The sequence below is a fragment of the Bos mutus genome, chromosome 1 (assembly GCF_027580195.1).
Source record: "Bos mutus isolate GX-2022 chromosome 1, NWIPB_WYAK_1.1, whole genome shotgun sequence".
In the NCBI taxonomy this organism is placed as follows: Eukaryota; Metazoa; Chordata; class Mammalia; order Artiodactyla; family Bovidae; genus Bos; species Bos mutus.
Window position 1 is genome coordinate 143,452,783 of NC_091617.1, and position 19,064 is coordinate 143,471,846.

At 41.1% G+C, this 19,064-nt stretch overlaps 1 protein-coding gene across 2 annotated transcripts in view; it reads right to left on the reverse strand.

Annotated features, from left to right (window-relative positions):
* Nucleotides 1-4: 4 nt before the first annotated feature.
* Nucleotides 5-19,064, reverse strand: part of RAB5A (RAB5A, member RAS oncogene family) — a 33,479-nt gene continuing 14,419 nt past the window's right edge. For both annotated transcript variants that reach the window (XM_070376957.1, XM_070376947.1), the window contains exons 3-6: nucleotides 7,627-7,778; nucleotides 7,197-7,319; nucleotides 5,139-5,232; nucleotides 5-1,380 (exon numbers count right to left, since the gene is read on the reverse strand). In XM_070376957.1, coding sequence (XP_070233058.1) covers nucleotides 1,265-1,380; nucleotides 5,139-5,232; nucleotides 7,197-7,319; nucleotides 7,627-7,778 — 485 coding nt within the window. In that variant the 3' untranslated portion in view covers nucleotides 5-1,264. The remainder of the gene's footprint in view (nucleotides 1,381-5,138; nucleotides 5,233-7,196; nucleotides 7,320-7,626; nucleotides 7,779-19,064) is intronic.

Here is a 19,064-nt window from a genome sequence, read left to right on the forward strand (position 1 = left end):
GTACTTGCTTTTTAATACCACTTTATTCCAACCTGAGCACCTCAATATAAAACTAAACACTGGTGAACTGTTCTCCTTACTAATTCTGAATTACTGTAAGTGTACAAGTTCCGCTAGCAGTTCAACACTTAAATAGATTAAATCATCTCTGACACAGGGTAGATTTCATATAATGAAAATGCCTAAAACAGTTAGTGCAATATACTGATCAAAATAAAATGAACTTTGGAAAACAAGGCTGCAAGATTGCTACTAACATATCCAATACTTATGTTACAAATTACTGGTACATTTTTTATAATGGTTCTAGCCAGGTAGGAACAATTGAAGCCCCTTCCTTTCAAAGGGGGAGAAAAGGAAAAAATTAGCTGTTTTAGTAACTGTACATTTTGTATACTTTTAAGCAACTCTTAAATATTACCGAAAAGTAATAAACATACATGGAGACTACAATGCAGAACCCTATTTACAGCGCAGCTGAAGAGCGGATTTAAAATAATCAAGCTTGAATGTACATAATTGTTAGTGCACTGACTATACTTATGTCCAAAGGGCACAAAGGCCCCTCCCTACACCCAAACAAGACCTATGTGATGGCCAGCAGTGATTACACAGAAATCACAGACACCTGGTTTGTTTCCTTTTTGCTGAAGAACTCACATATTTGAAGGGAACACTATCCTTTAAGATGCACTTTATTCCATTTTAAAAACAACAGGATCAGCTGTAATTTAGATGCCACTAACGTTCATCTTTTCCCACTGAAGATGTGGGACTGTTTCCTTGTGGCGAATTTGTTAAAATGTGGAATGTATACTTTAAATAAGGACACTAAGAGAAATTACAGGTTGCCTGGATATGGCAGCTAAGCATAAATATCTTTAGAACCTCCTTCCAGAGCAGAAGTTTTTTCTGAAAAGCCCAAATGAGTAAGTTCCAAATTTTTTTCACAGAACTGGCTGGTTCACTGTGGGTTCAGAGTCATTTGTCTACATCCCTGGAGAAGAGCAGTGAGCCCCGCTAACTTCCCAAGGAGACAGCCGTGCACACGGCTCCCCGCCACCACTGCCGAGACACGTTCAGAGGGCCGCACGCATGCCGCTAAAGATTAGGGTCAAAACACTGAAAATAATTCTGTATTAGAAACTTGACTATTGTTAAGTCTCTTCTTTTTGGAAGTCATACTGGGCTGGTTAAATGCTCCAATCCCACTCTTACTAACAGTTGGGAAGCAGAAGAACACTCGGGAGTTCACGCGGGAGGGCTAGTTACTACAGCACTGACCCCTGGCGGGCTGCGTGGGCTCGGTGAGGTCTACTCCTCTTCCTCTGGTAGAATGTGCTCCCGGATTCTGTGGTTCGCTCTTTGGCAACTTTTTAGCTGAGGGATAAATTATCAAACACAATCAGAATAGCTGTATTTAACTGTTTATATAGATTCATTTCACAATGCTAGAAAAGGTTATACTTTATTTCATAATTGCTGCTGCTGCTGAGTCGCTTCAGTCGTGTCCGACTCTGTGCGACCCCATGGACGGCAGCCCGCCAGGCTCCCCCGTCCCTGGGATTCTCCAGGCAAGAACTCTGGAGTGGGGTGCCATTTCCTTCTCCTCGTAATCACTAGTACTCCTGTTATTTAAAGGAAATCTGAAGTTATAAAGATAATAGCAGCCACCATGTTCATAACCAAGAAGCTCAGCTCCAGGACTTCCTTGGGGGTCCAGTGGTTAAGATTCCGAGCTCCCAATGCAGGGGCACGGATTTGATTCCTGGCTGCAGAACTAAGATCCCACAAGCCGCATGAGGCAGCCAAAACCCAAAACAGACAAGCTCAGCTCCGCCCGTCGGCACTCTCTGGACAGCCACACACTTTCCAGAACAAGTCAGGACAGAAAACACTGTCCGCTCAGTAGAATGTGTCCGCTACTGAGCAAATTATTACCCTAAATCATAGGAGACTGAGTCTCCTATTTTCTTCCTCGCTTATATACCTTCTACCTTCCAACGGTTATCCTCTGGCTTATTTTATCTTGTGGCTGATAAAGAATCCTAATCTGATTCATCAATAGCTCTGCCTGATATAAATGGACTTGATTCTGAAGGTACTATCTCAAAAAACCATTTTCCAATGTTGAGCCAGAAAAGCATGGCTGGCCACATTTGGACAAACCCCACAACTGCAGTTACATGTAGCGTCAGCTTTGCTAATTCTCCGCAGTGTGGGTCCCACTGATGAGAAACTACCTGCCAGAAGCAGTCGGCTTGGGTCTCAAGGATCCTCGCATGCTGGGATTTATGAAGCACCTCTAAGAGCACTGACCGTTCCTGTCGCCTCAGGGATGGCCCACCTTGGCAAGAATCCAGTTCAGCCTGAGCCATGGCTTGGGTCACACAAAAGCCAAACAGGCTCTACTTGGAAATGTAAATGCCTAGGTGTGTCCTGGGCCTTTCACCCTTTGTTGTAACATTTCACAACAGCACTAACCATCTTTAGAATCCCGTGGGCCACACTTCTCTAGCAATGGCTCCAGGAGTGGCAGGGTGGATGGTTAGCAAAAGGTTGCATTTCCAGTCAATGTATTTACAAACAAAGCCCCGCGAGGACAAAGGGGAGGCTGACGTTACAAACTTCATCATAATTAGCAACAAGTTGTTTTAGACTGAATGATCATTTCTCCCTTCAGCATACTTCTGCAAGGGCTTTTCAGAGAAGGCAATGGCACCCTACTCCAGTACTTGGCCTGGAAAATCCCATGGATGGAGGAGCCTGGAAGGCTGCAGTCCATGGGGTCATGAAGAGTCGGACATGACTGAGACTTCACTTTCACGCATTGGAGAAGGCAATGGCAACCCACTCCAGTGTTCTTGCCTGGAGAATCTCAGGGACGGGGGAGCCTGGTGGGCTGCCGTCTATGGGGTCACATGGAGTCGGACACGACTGAAGCGACTGAGCAGCAGCAGCAAGGGCTTTTTGTAATTAGATCTAAGTGAATAAGGGGCTGAAAGACATAAGCTGGAATGAGGAAACTTTAACTTATACTGGTTAATTTTTATTGTGTTAAGATAATCTAAAACATATCTTTGGGGAGTCTCAAAAGAAGTAGTCTCCTATCTTATTGAGTGCTGCAGCTCACCAATATGACCCTGAATCGATTAGGATTGTAAGAAGGTAAAAATCCTGAATGAAGTTAAGAAAGATGTATAATGAAAAAAACCACTGAAGACCTTATCACATTAAAAGCAGATGATAAATTTATTGTAGACTCTCCCACTAAACAAGTGTACTCTACTTGGTAAGTCAGATCAGTCACTCAGTCGTGTCCGACTCTTTGCGACCCCATGAATCCCAGCACGCCAGGCCTCAAGTCATGAAAAGCGCAAATATGAGTTCATTGTGTGATTTATTTAAGGGACAAATGGAGAGATCACAATTCAATTTACACTTGGGAGTTTCTTTCAAGGGAAAAAAATTCTAATTTCAGAAATGTAAACAAAAGCTCTAATACACAGACTACTTTCTGACTGAAAAAAAAATAATAACCTTATTAGCAAGCCTGAATAAAAGGTACAAATTAAATAAAGCCCATCTGGTGGAGTTTTAATAGCATCAGAAAGAAACGTTTAAAGTTCAGCCTGATTGGAGGGGCACATCATCTCTTAATTTCCTGTTATTAACTTTTCAGATGTGCTTTTGGGTGTGATTTGTTTCATTTATTAAAAAAGAAAAAAGGATATACTGTCACATAATCCCTCTTAACTATGCTAGTATTTCCCTAACAACCTGCAACCCTGAGTTTCTCAGGAAAATATTTTACATAGCAAATAGGCAAGGTTTTACTAAATGAAGCCACCATTAAACTCCCTCATCTAGGAAGAGAGTGTGACAGCATAGTGGCTCTCACTGGGTTTTCTTTAGCCTCTCAATCAGCTGTTAACTGGTTAATTTATGACTTCAATACCAGAGAAAATTAGGGATCCAGGATGTAGACACCCCAGGCGATAATCACTGCTGTGTACAGAGCTGCCGTAGGATGGCATGCGTGCTCGGCAGCAGACTGTGGGCGCCCTTCCCAGAGAGCTTGTGCCTTCAAACCACCAGCAGGCGGGGTGGTGTCAGTTACCCAGTTGTGTGCGACTCTCTGTGACCCCACGACTGCAGCCCTCCAGGCTCCTCTGTCCATGGGATTCTCTCCAGGCAAGAAGGCTGGAGTGGGTTGTCATTCCCTTCTCCAGAGGATCTTCCTGACCCAGGGATCGAGCCTGGGTCTCCTGCACTGCAGGCAGATTCTTTACCAGCTGAGCTACCAGCGAAGCCCCATACCAGAAGGCAAGGGTCAATAAAAATATTTTAATTGTTGTTACAAATAAGGGAAGCTTCCTTATTCCCACTAAACTTCATCACCTATAGTCAACAACTGCACAAGAGCGCATATCATTACTGACAGCTCTCAGAGGAAAGCCAAGGGCGCACTGCAGGGCCAGACGCCACGGAGGCGACGCCACGGAGGCGACAGAGACCGTGGGCGCTATTCTGCTCTCCTTCCTGGCCTCTGTGCCTCAAAGCTTTGAAATGTTCTCTGTTAAAGAATTTGCATTAAAACAATTTGTCAATCTGTATGTACAATGTACTTATCAGTGTTATACCTGTCAGTAATCAATGATTTAAAAAGAACTTGAAAAATAAAAACAATGCTCTGTTTAGGGCAAAGGAGAGAGGAGTTAATGATCAGTGAGAAAAAGCTCATTAAGACTGTATGTTGCACTGAAAACACTACTGAGCTTATCCCTCTTTTATATAAAAGTTATAATATAACCTAATACAAAAATGTATTTGTCCAAAATTTTCAGTGAAATCTTCAGAAAATCTACCTGCTCAAAGTTCAGGGTTTCAACTTACCTAGAAGAACCTTAACTAAACTGAAAGCACTGTAACCTAACGGTAATAAGTTTTCAAATTTAACAATATGCCTAACAAAGTAATGCTTCATGGAAAAAATCTAGCATAGTAGTATAATCATAAAAAAAAAAAAAGAATTTTTTTTTTTTTTTTTTTACAAAAAGAAGACTGTCAAACCAAATATGCCCCCAGTATAACTTGTTTTAACTATATTTACTGTGTGCAAAAAAAGCTAATCTTACCTATTGCCATGAATATTTCATTTACATTCATTGATGTTTTAGCTGATGTCTCCATAAATAATAAACTGTTATCATCCGCATAGGACTGTGCCTCCTGTTTGCGTAACAAAAAATGAGATAAATGAGATACTTTTACACATACTATTGCTATACCTCCCTTATTTTTGTTATTTAAAAAAACAGAAAAAAAATAAAAATAAAAAAATAAAAAAACAGGCTTCCTTAGTACAACTGTATAATAAGCAATTACTTATAGCTGAAACAAAGGTAAGGGTACTGCAGTTATAATTTCCTTTTCCTGCCTTAACTTCTCCCACCATCCCAGCCTACTTCATCTGGTCTCCCATGAAACCTGCTCTCAGATGACGAGTCTGAGGGAGGTGGTAGTGTCGTCACTGAGCGGCGTTTGACTCTTTGCCACCCCCTGGACTGTAGCCCGCCAGGCTCCTCCGTCCATGGGACTTTGCAAGCAAGAACACTGGAGCGGGTTGCCATTTCCTTCTCTGGGAGAAAGGGGAGGCCATTCTGTTCTAAATACCGTAAAACTCTCTTTGATCTCTATGGCAATTTCATTTTACTTATGCTCATTATATGCAATGAAGACAAAGGGAAACCCAATATTGAACACTGACTTCCACCGCTAAATGGTACCCTGTATTTCTTTAATCCTGGATGACTTCCACAAGCACTATTTTGAGTGTGTCATGAGTCATCTTTGAAAATCTTGTTACTACTTCACAGTGCCATGCTTTACCGTTTACTTGTGTTATTGTTTTTGAGCCTCATAGTTGTTGTGAAGAACCATCAGTCATCTTTCCAATTTGATAAAAAAAATACAATGAAGCTCCTTTGAAATGCTATGTGACAGGGCCACTTCTGACTCTAATGTGACTGCTCTGCCTGCGCCTCTGTGCTGAGGAGGTGACGATCTCAGAAAGAGCAGCAGATGACACCATACCTCACAGGGTTGTTACAGAATTAAGGGAAGCCACACGTGCGCACGCTCAGTCACTACCTAACGGAGCAAGAACCAGTGCTCTTTCTCCCATGTGAATCACTCCAACACCAAATAAGAAAATTATCCCATCACTGATCATATATGCACTTAGTGACCACACTTCTCTGGTAGAGAAGCTAAAGAGCGAGAGGATGGGAGATTCTAAAAACGTCTAACTAGAGACAGCTGCTTTATTTTAAATGACTTTTGCAGCAAGGAACATTCTTAATTAGATATATTAGAAAACATGCAAACTGGATTTTTAAAAAACTTTTATTTTTGAAGACCCTCTTAAGAACAACTACACAGGTGCATGTGACTATGTGGGCATGCATTATGTGTGCTGATACATATATACGTAAGTTTTTTAAAAGTTAGGAAGGATACTGAAGTGTATATGAGGGTTGGAGGGATTAGGGTAGGAGGCAATCATTTTTTCCTTTATATACTTCCATACTGTTTGTGAACAAATTACTTCTTTTGTAACTGTTCAAGGTCAACAAAAATCTTTGAATCAGCTTATATATTACAATTAAATAAAGATATTTTAAAATTCTTTATTGTGAGTTTCTTTACACATATGTGTGAAGATTCTTGGATATATGTAAATTTTCTTTTTTAAAAAATTTTATACTGGAATATAGTTGATTAAAAATGCTGTGCTAGTTTCAGGTAGACAGCAAAGTGATTCAGCTACATGGATATACATGTATCCGTTCTTTTTCAGATTCTTTTCCCATTTAAGTTGTTACATGGAGCAGTGTATGCCACACAGTACGTCCTTGTTGGTTATCCATTTTTAGACACAGCAGTGTGTACCTGTCCATCCCCAACTCACTATTCCTCCCCTACTGCCCCGTAACCATTAAGTTCATTCTTTAGGTCAGTCTGTGAGTCTGAGATCTTACCACCATGAGATTTAATTACACAGTATACCACATGTCTAATTATGAAGCACACCACACACCGTTGGTCTAAAATTCTCTATCATTTGTACAGTTCTAAAATTCAAGTGTGGACACAGAAGAAAAATATGCACCCACAAGTTAAATTCAGCATACCTGAAAGTCGACAGCTCTTTTATTTGCCAGATCGGCCTTGTTTCCTGATAAAGCTATTACAATGTTAGGACTGGCTTGCCTCTGAAGCTCTTTAACCCAGTTTTTGGCTCTGGCAAAGGACTCCTGGGAACAAAGAAACAGCTATTTGGCACAGGCTCAAAGAATAAGGAGCGTCTTTGTGAGATGAGGCTTTAAAGACTGTCCAATGTGACTCTTGGAAAGATTCTTAGGACTATTGTATTACTGAGACACTTTCATGTTTTTTAAAATCAGCTTTTCTATTTCATAAAAGCTATTTCTATTTCTGCTTTGGCAGAAATGTCATACTTGGCTAACAAAGCTTTAAAAAAATCTCTTCTGTAACTGAAATTCTGAATACTAGAAAACGGAGATTCAAACAAGTTTCAGTGCAGAATGCACCTCTACTCACCTCGTTCGTGATGTCGTACACGACTATGGCGGCCTGGGCGCCTCTGTAGTACATGGGCGCCAGGCTGTGGTACCGCTCTTGGCCAGCCGTATCCCATATTTCAAATTTTACTGTCGTGTCGTCAAGACATACCGTTTGAGTTAGAAAAGCAGCTGAAAGAAGAAAATGTCTGCAGTAAGTTTATCATTGTTCTCCTAATATTTTAATTTTACAGAAAACACCGGCAAGATCCATGCTTCAAAGCTAGATTCATAAATGCTTGCATATAAAACCTTTGTAATAAAATCACAGATTGAAAGTGCCTCTTACATTCTTAAAAAGTATAATATTAAATAACTTTAATACAGCTCTTAAGCTGTTTTTACAAACTGTGAATTTAAAACCTTTAAATTGTAAAATGATTTAAGAAATACACTGTTGATAGTGCTGAAACAATGGGGGGTGGTGGATGAGCAGGCCCGAAACTGCATCTGCACTGACAGCAGCCCCCAACCTCCTCCGCTCCCTCGGGGCTCCTGGCACGCCCTGGGAGTTCAGTGTCAGCTCATCATCACTAAATCAGTGTATTTCTTGTATTATCCCATCAAAGCATTATGAGACTTTAATTTCTGTAATTACCTCAACCTAGACTTAATTTATTAACAGACATTCAGCACCAACTCCTAGCTTTCATCCTTCACTTTATGGATTTTTGGATTTGTACTTTTTCATCTGTTTTTTTCTCAGATTTTAATAAGAAAGTAACATTTTACAATGATATTTTTGCTCTTAAAAAGATGGCTGATATATCTCACAAATAATTACTGTATCACTTATTTTCTGAGAATAATATGAAGTAAAATGTCTTTTATAAACAAGATTCTCCCAGCTCTAGAAATAAGCATCAGGAAAGACCACATGTATATTTATGAAAAACAAGAAACTGATTTGTAAGAGGTAAGTTATGAACAACTGAACTGTACTTCAAGGTACGGCTAACCCTAACCCTCACCTTTCAGGAGTAGTTAGCGGCACGAGAGGCCAACAAGACGACACCCAGCCGCTCCCCAGCGTGGGGGCCACAGGAGCACCCACAGTCCCCTCCTTCACGACCACGGTAACTAAACCCCGCTGCTCCATCATTCACACCAGTCGGTGTGCTTCTTCCTTTTCCTTTTAGCTCAAGGTGTATTCCATTCCTTCTCTGAAACTGGCATAGATTGAAGTTATAAAGTTTTCAAATACTCTGTCCTCCCATGTAAGAGATTATTCATTCCTGTAAATTGTAGCAGTTTATCTAGTGATGTCAATCTAAGAGATTTACTAGTTAATATCGCTATGCTGAATAAGTCTAATTTGATTTACATCGCATATATTAAACGTTACATACATTTTTCATGCTATTTTTATTAGGTCAACTGACTGCTGTGATGGCTTTAGTATCAACAACTATAATCTCAATTTTGCAACCATCGTAATAGAAATGTCTATTTTCAGCTAAATTCTATTAATAGTTCTGTGAATTCTCACAAGTGGCTAGTCATATTTAAAATATACGCCAGTGAAAACTACTTTTACCATACAAAATCAGCAATAATATTTTAAAAAATTCTGTATGTACAATGAAGGATACCAAAAAAGCACTATGTCACTTTTTCACAGAGATGAAAAGTTCTCATGCAGAATCAGTTTTAAAAACTTAAAAAAACTAAGTACTCCTTTTTAAATGAAAGGGATAAAAGGTAAGGAATGGATCACAAAATACAATCCCTTTCTCAAGGACAGTTTGATGCAACTTGAAAAAACTGGGTTATAATTTGCATTCAGACTTTTGTTGTCTCTGTTCCATAACCACAAAGTACAGTGATAACAAACAGATTCATTTACACTTTCATAAATCAACCCTAGGCTCAGGTAAAGAATTATGAATTATGCTGCCTTAAAGGAAATATAATCTGATTCTCCAACCAGTTAAAGATATCACAAAAGGCTACCAATCTTTTTTTATAAATGCATGTACAAAATGACAAAACACAGGAAAAACAAATTTCAGCTAATACATTAAAATAGTAACAACCCCATGACCAAGGAGTTTCTTTCAGAAATACAAAGCTATTACACCAATAGGATAAAAAAGAAAAATCAATATGTTATTTAAATAAACTATAAAAGGGCATCTGAGTCAATATTCCTAATATACACACAGAATTCTTCCTTAAAACAGATCAAGTGTCAATTTCATCCTTAAGCCTGAAACCAGCATTTTACTCAAAGCTCTTAGGCAATCTCTCTGAATTTAGAAGCCAGATATGAAAGTCAAGATCACAATTACATAATATCACTTCAGATATTCTTATAATAAATAACAAATTATTAGAAAGAGACATTATTTGGAAGAAGCAAGAAGACTGAAATGAAAATCCAAAGACACCAGCTAAAATAAAGCAGATAGTAAGTTCTTTAAATTGGCTGGAAAAGATCAAGGTAATTGCCTTACAATATACAAGCAACGACCAGATTTTCAGTGGTATGCTGGGAGACGACTTGACCCTATGAAATGAGCAAAGAACAAGTCATCAGCTCACTCCGCACCTCTCCGGGAGCCTTCCTCTATCACACCCTTCCAGGAGGCCCGGTCTTTGTGCTCCCAGAGCTCCCTGTGCGGACACGTTTCATACTTTCTATAATTACTGATGTACAGGATCTTTCTTTCTCCTAGACTGAGAGTTCCTTAAGAAACGATCTTTATTCTTGTCCATACCCAGTATCTAATATAAATCTCAGTTCATATAAATATTCAAAAAGCTTGCTGAATTTCATAACAGATATGTACAATTATTCTTGACTATTTTGACTAATTACAGTTTCCAAATAGGAAAAAATAGGTATTTTAAAAGGCCTCTCTCAAGTTATCATGTAACCAACACAACCTCAAACTACCAACAAGATCTTTTTAACTTAGTAACACCATATTGTTAACACGGTATGTTAAAAAGAGCGTGATTTGGGGGGAGGAGAGAAAGACCAATATTAGAGGCCAGTGGAACGATGTGAGTACAGTCACAAACGTGAGAACTATTTAAAAGTGCTGTGGTGCCACAAGAGCAGAAATACGGGACTAAAATAGCCCAGTATTATAAACATTATATACTGCATGACCATCAAGATTTCCCCAAATCCTCAAGTTTTTAAGGACTAACGAAGGATTTAACTTTAGTCAACCCAGTATAGATGATATCTTCAAATCCTCAGTGCTTCGAAAAGGACATTACTAGTCATTTTTAAAGTTGTAAAAATAAATTCTAGCACTCAAAACATAAACTACTTACATCAATCCTGTAGCAACATTAACCAACCACCAACTTACCTGAATCTGCAAAACCACTTTAATTTATCCAAAACATCTATTTTCTCACTAAGAACCATCACTTTCTTAGACCTCTTCAGTTTTCTCTTCACTTCCATCACCAGCACTAGCAGTTGGGTTTCTTTTCGGGCCCGTATTTCACAAAGAAACAGCTTTTATCACTTCTAGAGTTACTGTGTACGCGACGACAGAGGAAAACAAAGCTGCGCTGAGATGCGGGTGCCCGCCTGTCTAACGGGCCCCTCTGAGCTGACACGATCAGTTCCTGTGGCAAGCTTGGCGGCAGGCGACACTGCAGCCTCCGCCACACTACAGATTACTGAGTGACAGAGCCTGGGGTCAGCTGAGAGCAGGGGAAACTGTGAATCTTAAATCTGCAAAACCCCAAAGCGTGTAATGTGTAAGACCCCGATAAATAATAAGCAAGAAGGGGACACTGCAATACGCTGGGTGAGGGAAGACCGTCCCCATCGCAGCACTAACCAAACGTTAACAACGAGTAAGAAAGAATTCAAACTACAGTGAGTCCACACGACTAAACAGAGGCCAAAAGAGAAAAAGCACAGAACCAGTTATCGCCCCAATCCTCAACTTACTGTTTTACCAAACTGACAGAAAAGAAATTACTTTATTAGAACTGACCCAAAATCCTTAGATCTATCAGATTTGATTATATAAAAATTAAGGTCTTTAGGTTTGTAATTAAAACGTGTCACACATTCAAAACACAGGGGCAAACACATGTAGAAAAATTTCTACAGTGGATGCTATGAGCTTGATTTTTAATATGTAGAAACCTCATGTAAATCTTAAGAAAACGTATACATCAAAGATAAACGTGTAACAAAATTCACAAAAGCCATATAACATAGAAAAAAATCAGTATCACTAGTAATCAACAAATCTCAGAGCAAAAACAGTTAAATTTTATCCCTTAACTAAGCAAAACTGAAAAATGAAACTAAAGCAAGAGCACAGCAAGGACTCACGCTCTGGTGGAGATGCTGAGTAACTGTTCTGGAAATAATTCTGCCAACATGTGGCAGAGCCACGAAACACTCTTAGTTGTTACTGTAACATCTCATGGACTCTCTAAAGATGGTATGGGAGCAAAGAGGGTAGGGAAAACACACCTTTTAGGTGTGAAGTATTAATGGCTAGCACACACATGAAAAGATGCTTAACATCACTCATTATCAGAGAAATGCAAATCAAAACCACAATGAGGTTCCATCTCACACCAGTCAGAATGGCTGCCATCAAAAAGTCTACAAGCAATAAATGCTGGAGAGGGTGTGGAGAAAAGGGAACCTCTTACACTGTTGGTGGAATGCAAACTAGTACAGCCACTATGGAGAACAGTGTGGAGATTCCTTTAAAAACTGGAAATAGAACTGCCATATGACCCAGCAATCCCACTGCTGAGCATACACACGGAGGAAACCAGAATTGAAAGAGACACGTGTACCCCAATGTTCATCGCAGCACTGTTTATAATAGCCAGGACATGGAAGCAACCTAGATGTCCATTGGCAGATGAATGGATAAGAAAGCTGTGGTACATATACACAATGGAGTATTACTCAGCCATTAAAAAGAATACATTTGAGTCAGTTCTAATGAGGTGGATGAAACTGGGGCCCATTATACAGAGTGAAGTAAGTCAGAATAAAAAACACCAATACAGTATACTAACGCATATATATGGAATTTAGAAAGACGGTAACCATAACCCTGTATGCGAGACACCAAAAGAGACACAGATACACAGCACCGACTTTAGGACTCGGTGGGAGAGGGAGAGGGTAGAATGATTTGAGAGAATGGCACTGACACATGTACATCACCATATGTGAAAGAGATGACAAGTCCAAGTTCAATGCATGAAACGGCGCACTCAAAGCTGGTGCACTGGATGGCCTAGAGGGATGGGATGGGAGGGAGGTGGGTGGGGGGTTCAGGACGGGGGACACGTGCACCTGTGCCCGTGGCAGATTCATGTCAACGTATGGCCAAAACCACAATACTGTAAAGTAATTCTTCCAATTAAAATAAGTAAATTAATTTAAAAATAATGTATGAATGAAAGGCACTGACGGCTTGGCAAGTACTAAGAAGGAATTAAATTTAAAATTTACAAAATGACCTCTTAATTGTCAAAAAGCAAAATTATATACATGCTTTTTATATATCAATAGAAATACATACATACATATGTAAATGTCCTCCCTTAAATAAAACTTTCACTAAAGTGGTGGATTTGATGCCCTATTAAAACTAAAAGGCTATAGTAGTTAGAGACGGGAAGAGCTTTGTTCAGGATCTCAGATGTAGATCAGGGACTTGGGATCATAAAATCCAAGTTTAAGGTTGTTTGGAAGTGATGTGCAGGGGAAGCCCTAAAGGTTTTAGAGCCAAGTAAGTCAACGGTTGAGTCTGATGGATCTGGATCAAACTTCAGGGAGAAAGATGGCAAAAACTGACCAAGAACGAGGTATCAAAGTTACCTGTGAAGCCAGACACTGGTTTGCTGAGAAAAAGGGAATCAGTGGCCACTAGGGTCATAATAGAATGAATTTTATCAGACAGATGAACACTGACTTCAGATGATAAAATTGCACACACACAGGAATGTATGGATGGTTTAAAGCCAACAACAGAAAAAATAAAAGCTGAGGCCATTTTTATTTTCCATTAAAACTGCATGTGTATATAGGAGATTAGATTATAGAGCATTAGATTATAGAGCAAAGATGAGACAAAGCATTCACACAAGAGTTACAGTTCAACTAAGGCAAGGAAGAACTTAAGAAGGGATCAAAATAGACTGGGACAAAGAGGAAAGCACACACAGCAATTAAACTCAAACAGAAAACACTCCAGAAGAATGGCAAGGTAAGAAGTTTACTATCTAGATCATATATTAAAACACGGCAGGGACCTCCCTGGTGGTCCAGTGGTTAAGACTCCGCCTCCCAATGCAGGGACACGAGCTGGACCCTGTTCAGGGAAGCACGACTCCATACGCTCTGGGGCAACTAAGTCCGCAAGGCACAGCACAGACCCAGCGCAGCCAGAAGACAGCAGCGCTCCCCAAGGTGAACCCACTCTATGAGATGATCTAACACTCATCATACTGAGCTCGTTCTTAAACATCTGATAAGAGACTGATAAGGGACTGGGGCTTCCCTGGTGGCTCAGATGTAAAGAATCTGCCTGCGATGCAGAAGACCTGGGTTTGATTCCTGGGTCAGGAAAATCACCTGGAGGAGGGCATGGCAACCACTCCAGTATTCTGCCTGGAGAATCCCATGGACAGGGGAGCCTGGTGGCTACAATCCATGGTCACCAAGAGTTGGACACGACTGAGCCACTAACACTCATTTTCAAGGGGTTGGTATCCAGAATATACATAGAACTCCTACAACTTAGCAACAGACAAAAAAATCCAAACTACCCAGTTAAAAAAACGGACAAACAACTTTAATAAACATTTCTCCAGAGATATACAAATGGCCAGGAATTTCCTGGCAGTCCAGTGGTTAGAACTCAGGGCATTCACTGCTGGGGCCCAGGTTGGATCCCAGGTCAGGGAACTAAGATTCCACAAGCCACATGGCATGGCCAAAGCGGGGGAAAATAAACACACAAATGGCCAAGAAACACATGAAAAGATGTTCAACATCACTACTAGAAAAATGCAAATCAATACTACAAGATACCACTTCACACCCATTAGAATAGCTACTATCAAAACAGCAAAAAAAAAAAAAAAAAAAAAGAGTTCACAAAGAGGTAGAGAAATTGAAACCTTATGCACTCAAAGTGGGAATGTTAAACAGTGCAGCCACTGTGGAAAATGGTATAGAAATTCTTCAAAAATATTAAGCACAGAGTTACCATATGATCCAGCAATTCTACTTCCAGGATATGCTCAAAAGACGTGAAAGGTGTTTGTACACCAATATTCACAGCAGTGTTAATTCACAATAGGCAAAAGGTGGAAGAGACCAAAGAGTTCATCAAAGGATGGATGAGAAAGCAAAATATGGCACATGGAATATTATTTTCCCTTTAAAAATAAGGAAAAATCGACACCTTCACAAGATGGGTGAACCTTGATCACATACTAAGTGAACTGAGCCAGTCATAAAAGGGCACTATCATCTAATTTCTCATGTATGAGTGAGGTTCCTAGAGCAGTCAAATTCATCAACAGGATGGTATTGACAGGGGTGGGGGTGGGAAATAGGGCGTTACTGTTTAATGTGTAGGGTTGGGCGTGATGCCTGTACAACAACGCGAATGGACCTAACGCCAAATGTACCTTTAGAATGGTTAAAATTATACAAAATTTATTATGCATATCTTAACACAAATCATTCATGCAACATCTGAAGATAATTGCTGCCAAATGACTATAATCTTGGAGCACATAATGATACGTAAGGAAGAGTCTGCATGAAGTCATGCAGAATGAGGTAAAACACGCTAATCATCACTTTTTCTCTAACACTGTCTAGGAGGAAGATACACTTAAGACTAATTCATGTTAATTTTTTTCACAAATGACAAAACAGTAAAAGCAGCCAATGTGTTTTTTTATTTCACAATCATAGCCTGATGGTTATTCTTAAAGGACACTACTCTTCTAAGGGAATCTACTAGCCAGGACTGAGCTAGTCACATGTCCAGCTGAACAGGATCATATTAGACACCTACCAGCACACTAATGCTACTGTTTGCAAGTTAGTCGCAGGAGTTTGAACTTGGTTAGTATTAAGCTAGTGCACCACACCTGGTCACCTGAGATACAACCAGTGTTTGAACCCTCAAGGCTGACAGGCTGTGGTCACCACACCAAGGGGACTCACCAGACTGGGTGTGTGTAAAAATGCCGCCCCAAATACTAAACTAGGGGGCAGAATGGAGGCACAGAACACAAAGAGGAGCAGGGAAGAAATGGAAGAGACGTGAGAGAAGGGAGGAAAGGGGAGAGGCTGTTACAAGCTAGTAACCAGTGTCAGACAAGCTCCCCAACAAACACCAAAAGGAAAAGGTAATCAAACTAACTTAGCTTGGATACACGTCTATGAAAGACTTTTTTTTTTTTTACTTTTTGGCCGCATCGCATGGCTGCGGGATCTCAGTTCCCCAACCAGGGATGGAACCTACACTTCTTGCAGTGGGAGTGTGGAGTCTTAACTGTTGGACAGCCAGGCAAGTCCCTATGAAGGACAATTAACTTACGGACAACAGATACATTGCTGAATAATTTAAACAGTACTTTAAAAAAAATTCCTGCAGGGACTTCCGTGGCAATCCAGTGGTTAAGACTACATGTCCCCAATGCAGGGGGCACAGGTTTGATCCCTGGTCAGGGAACTGAGATCCCACATCAGGAACTCAAGAGTTCAAAGGAGAAACTACAAAAGCTGAAAAATCAGTAATTTTTCTTTGATCTGAAAAAGTGAGGTTACAAGGCAATCTCAGATCAGAGATCAGATCAGTCGCTCAGTCGTGTCCCACTCTTTGCAACCCCATGAATCACAGCACGCCAGGCCTCCCTGTCCATCACCAACTCCCGGAGTTCACTCAGACTCACGTCCATCGAGTCAGTGATGCCATCCAGCCATCTCATCCTCTGTCGTCCCCTTCTCCTCCTGCCCCCAATCCCTCCAAGCATCAGAGTCTTTTCCAATGAGTCAACTCTTCGCATGAGGTGGCCAAAGTACTGGAGTTTCAGCCTTAGCATCATTCCTTCCAAAGAAATCCCAGGGCTGATCTCCTTCAGAATGGACTGGTTGGATGTCCTTGCAGTCCAAGGGACTCTCAAGAGTCTTCTCCAACACCACAGTTCAAAAGCATCAATTCTTCGGTGCTCAGCCTTCTTCACAGTCCAACTCTCACATCCATACATGACCAATGGAAAAACCATAGCCTTGACTAGACGAACCTTTGTTGGCAAAGTAATGTCTCTGCTTTTGAATATGCTATCTAGGTTGGTCATAACTTTCCTTCCAAGGGGTAAGCATCTTTTAATTTCACGGCTGCAGTCACCATCTGTAGTGATTTTGGAGCCCAGAAAAATAAAGTCTGACACTGTTTCCACTCTTTCCCCATCTATTTCCCATGAAGTGATGGGACCGGATGCCATGATCTTCGTTTTCTGAATGTTGAGCTTTAAGCCAACTTTTTCACTCTCCACTTTCACTTTCATCAAGAGGCTTTTTAGTTCCTCTTCACTTTCTGCCATAAAGGTGGTGTCATCTGCATATCTGAGGTTATTGGTATTTCTCCCAGCAATCTTGATTCCAGCTTGTGTTTCTTCCAGTCCAGCGTTTCTCATGATGTACTCTGCATATAAGTTAAATAAACAGGGTGACAATATACAGCCTTGGCAAGGCAATCTACTGGCCCCAAACTGGAGAAACAAGACAGGCTGGTACAGAAAAGCATGGCATCTGAGCAGAGTCACCTGAGGAGACCAGCGCTGCTGCAGGAACTACCTGGTGAAACTGCTGGAGGCCAGCTGCCGACAAGCCTGAGTTACAACTCCAGCAGGACATCCCCTGGCGGCCTGGCGGCTGAGAACACGCTGCTGATGCTCAGCACGTGGGTTTGGTCCCTGGTCTGGGAAGATCCCATATGCCACGGAGCAACTAAGCCTGTGTGTCTCAGGCCTGTGCTCTGCACCTAGAGGTGCCACTGCAGTGAGAAGCCCAGCACCGCAGTGAGAAGCCACCCCCAATCACTGAACCTGGAAAAAGCCCACAAGAAGCAAGAGACCCAGAGCAACCATAAACAGACAAACTCCAGGAGAAGCCAGCAGGAAGGGAGGCACCACACTCCTGTGGGTTTGACAACCAGGAACTAGATTAGGCTCTCACAGTAAATATCAGAGAGAAATCCTCTCCTGCTTCTGGCAAGGTGAGGGGAAAGGAACCATTCTGAAATAGACGAGATCATCATGTTCTTAACAAAGCCCGTCCACATAAGAAACTAGCTGATCTGAGCATAACCTGTTGGGAGTATTATCAGACTCTTAACAGACCTGGAGAAGGAAATGGCAATCCACTGCAGTATCCTTGCCTGGAAAATTCCATGGACGAATGAGCCTGGCAGGCTACAGTCCATGGGGTCGCAAAGAGTCGGACACAACTGAGTGACTTCACTTTAACGGACCTGGAGAAAGAAATATCCAACTTAAGCCAGTTCTATCCTTCCACTTGGGAGAAAGGAAATTTCTAATTCCAGCCCATTCTAGCCATCCTGTCTTGTCTAAGGCAGGGGAGAAAAAAAAATGACCATTTGCTCAACAACTCTACCACGCTAGTAAAAGCATACTTACAGCAGTTGCTTTTACTTACTGTATCATATCCAGACAGCAAGAAAAAGTACAAGGCATACTAAAAGGCAAAAAACAGTTTGAAAAGACAGAAAAAGTATCAGAACCAGATCAGCAGCAGAAATGTTGGAATTAAAAGACTGGGAATTGGAAACAACTAGGATTAATGAGCTAAGAACCCTAATGTGAAGACATAATGCTGAGAACAGATGGGCAATGTCAGCAGAGAGATGGAGCTATGAAGGACCCCCAAAAGTGCAGAGATCAAAAATACTGTAACAGAAATAAAGAATGCCTCTGATGGACTTATAGGTCTTCCCTGGTGGCTCAGACAATAAAGCGTCTGCCTACAACACGGGAGACCCAGGTTCAATCCCTGGGTCGGGAAGATCCCCTGGAGAAGGAAATGGCAACCCACTCCAGTTCTCTTGCCTGGAGAATCCCATGGACGGAGGAGCCTGGGAGGCTACAGTCCATGGGGTCGCAAAGAGTCGGACACGACTGAGCAACTTCACTTCACTCCACTTCTGATGGACTACTCGGACGACTGGACACAGCTGAGCCAAGAACCTCAGACTTTGAGGTCTATCAACAGAACCCTCCGAAGCTGAAATGTAAAGAGAACCAAGACTAGAAAACATAGAACAAAATGTCCAAGAACTCTGGGACAACTACAAAAGGTGTATTACATTCATAATGGGAACATCGCAAGAAAAAGGAACAGAATACGTGAGGCAATAAAAA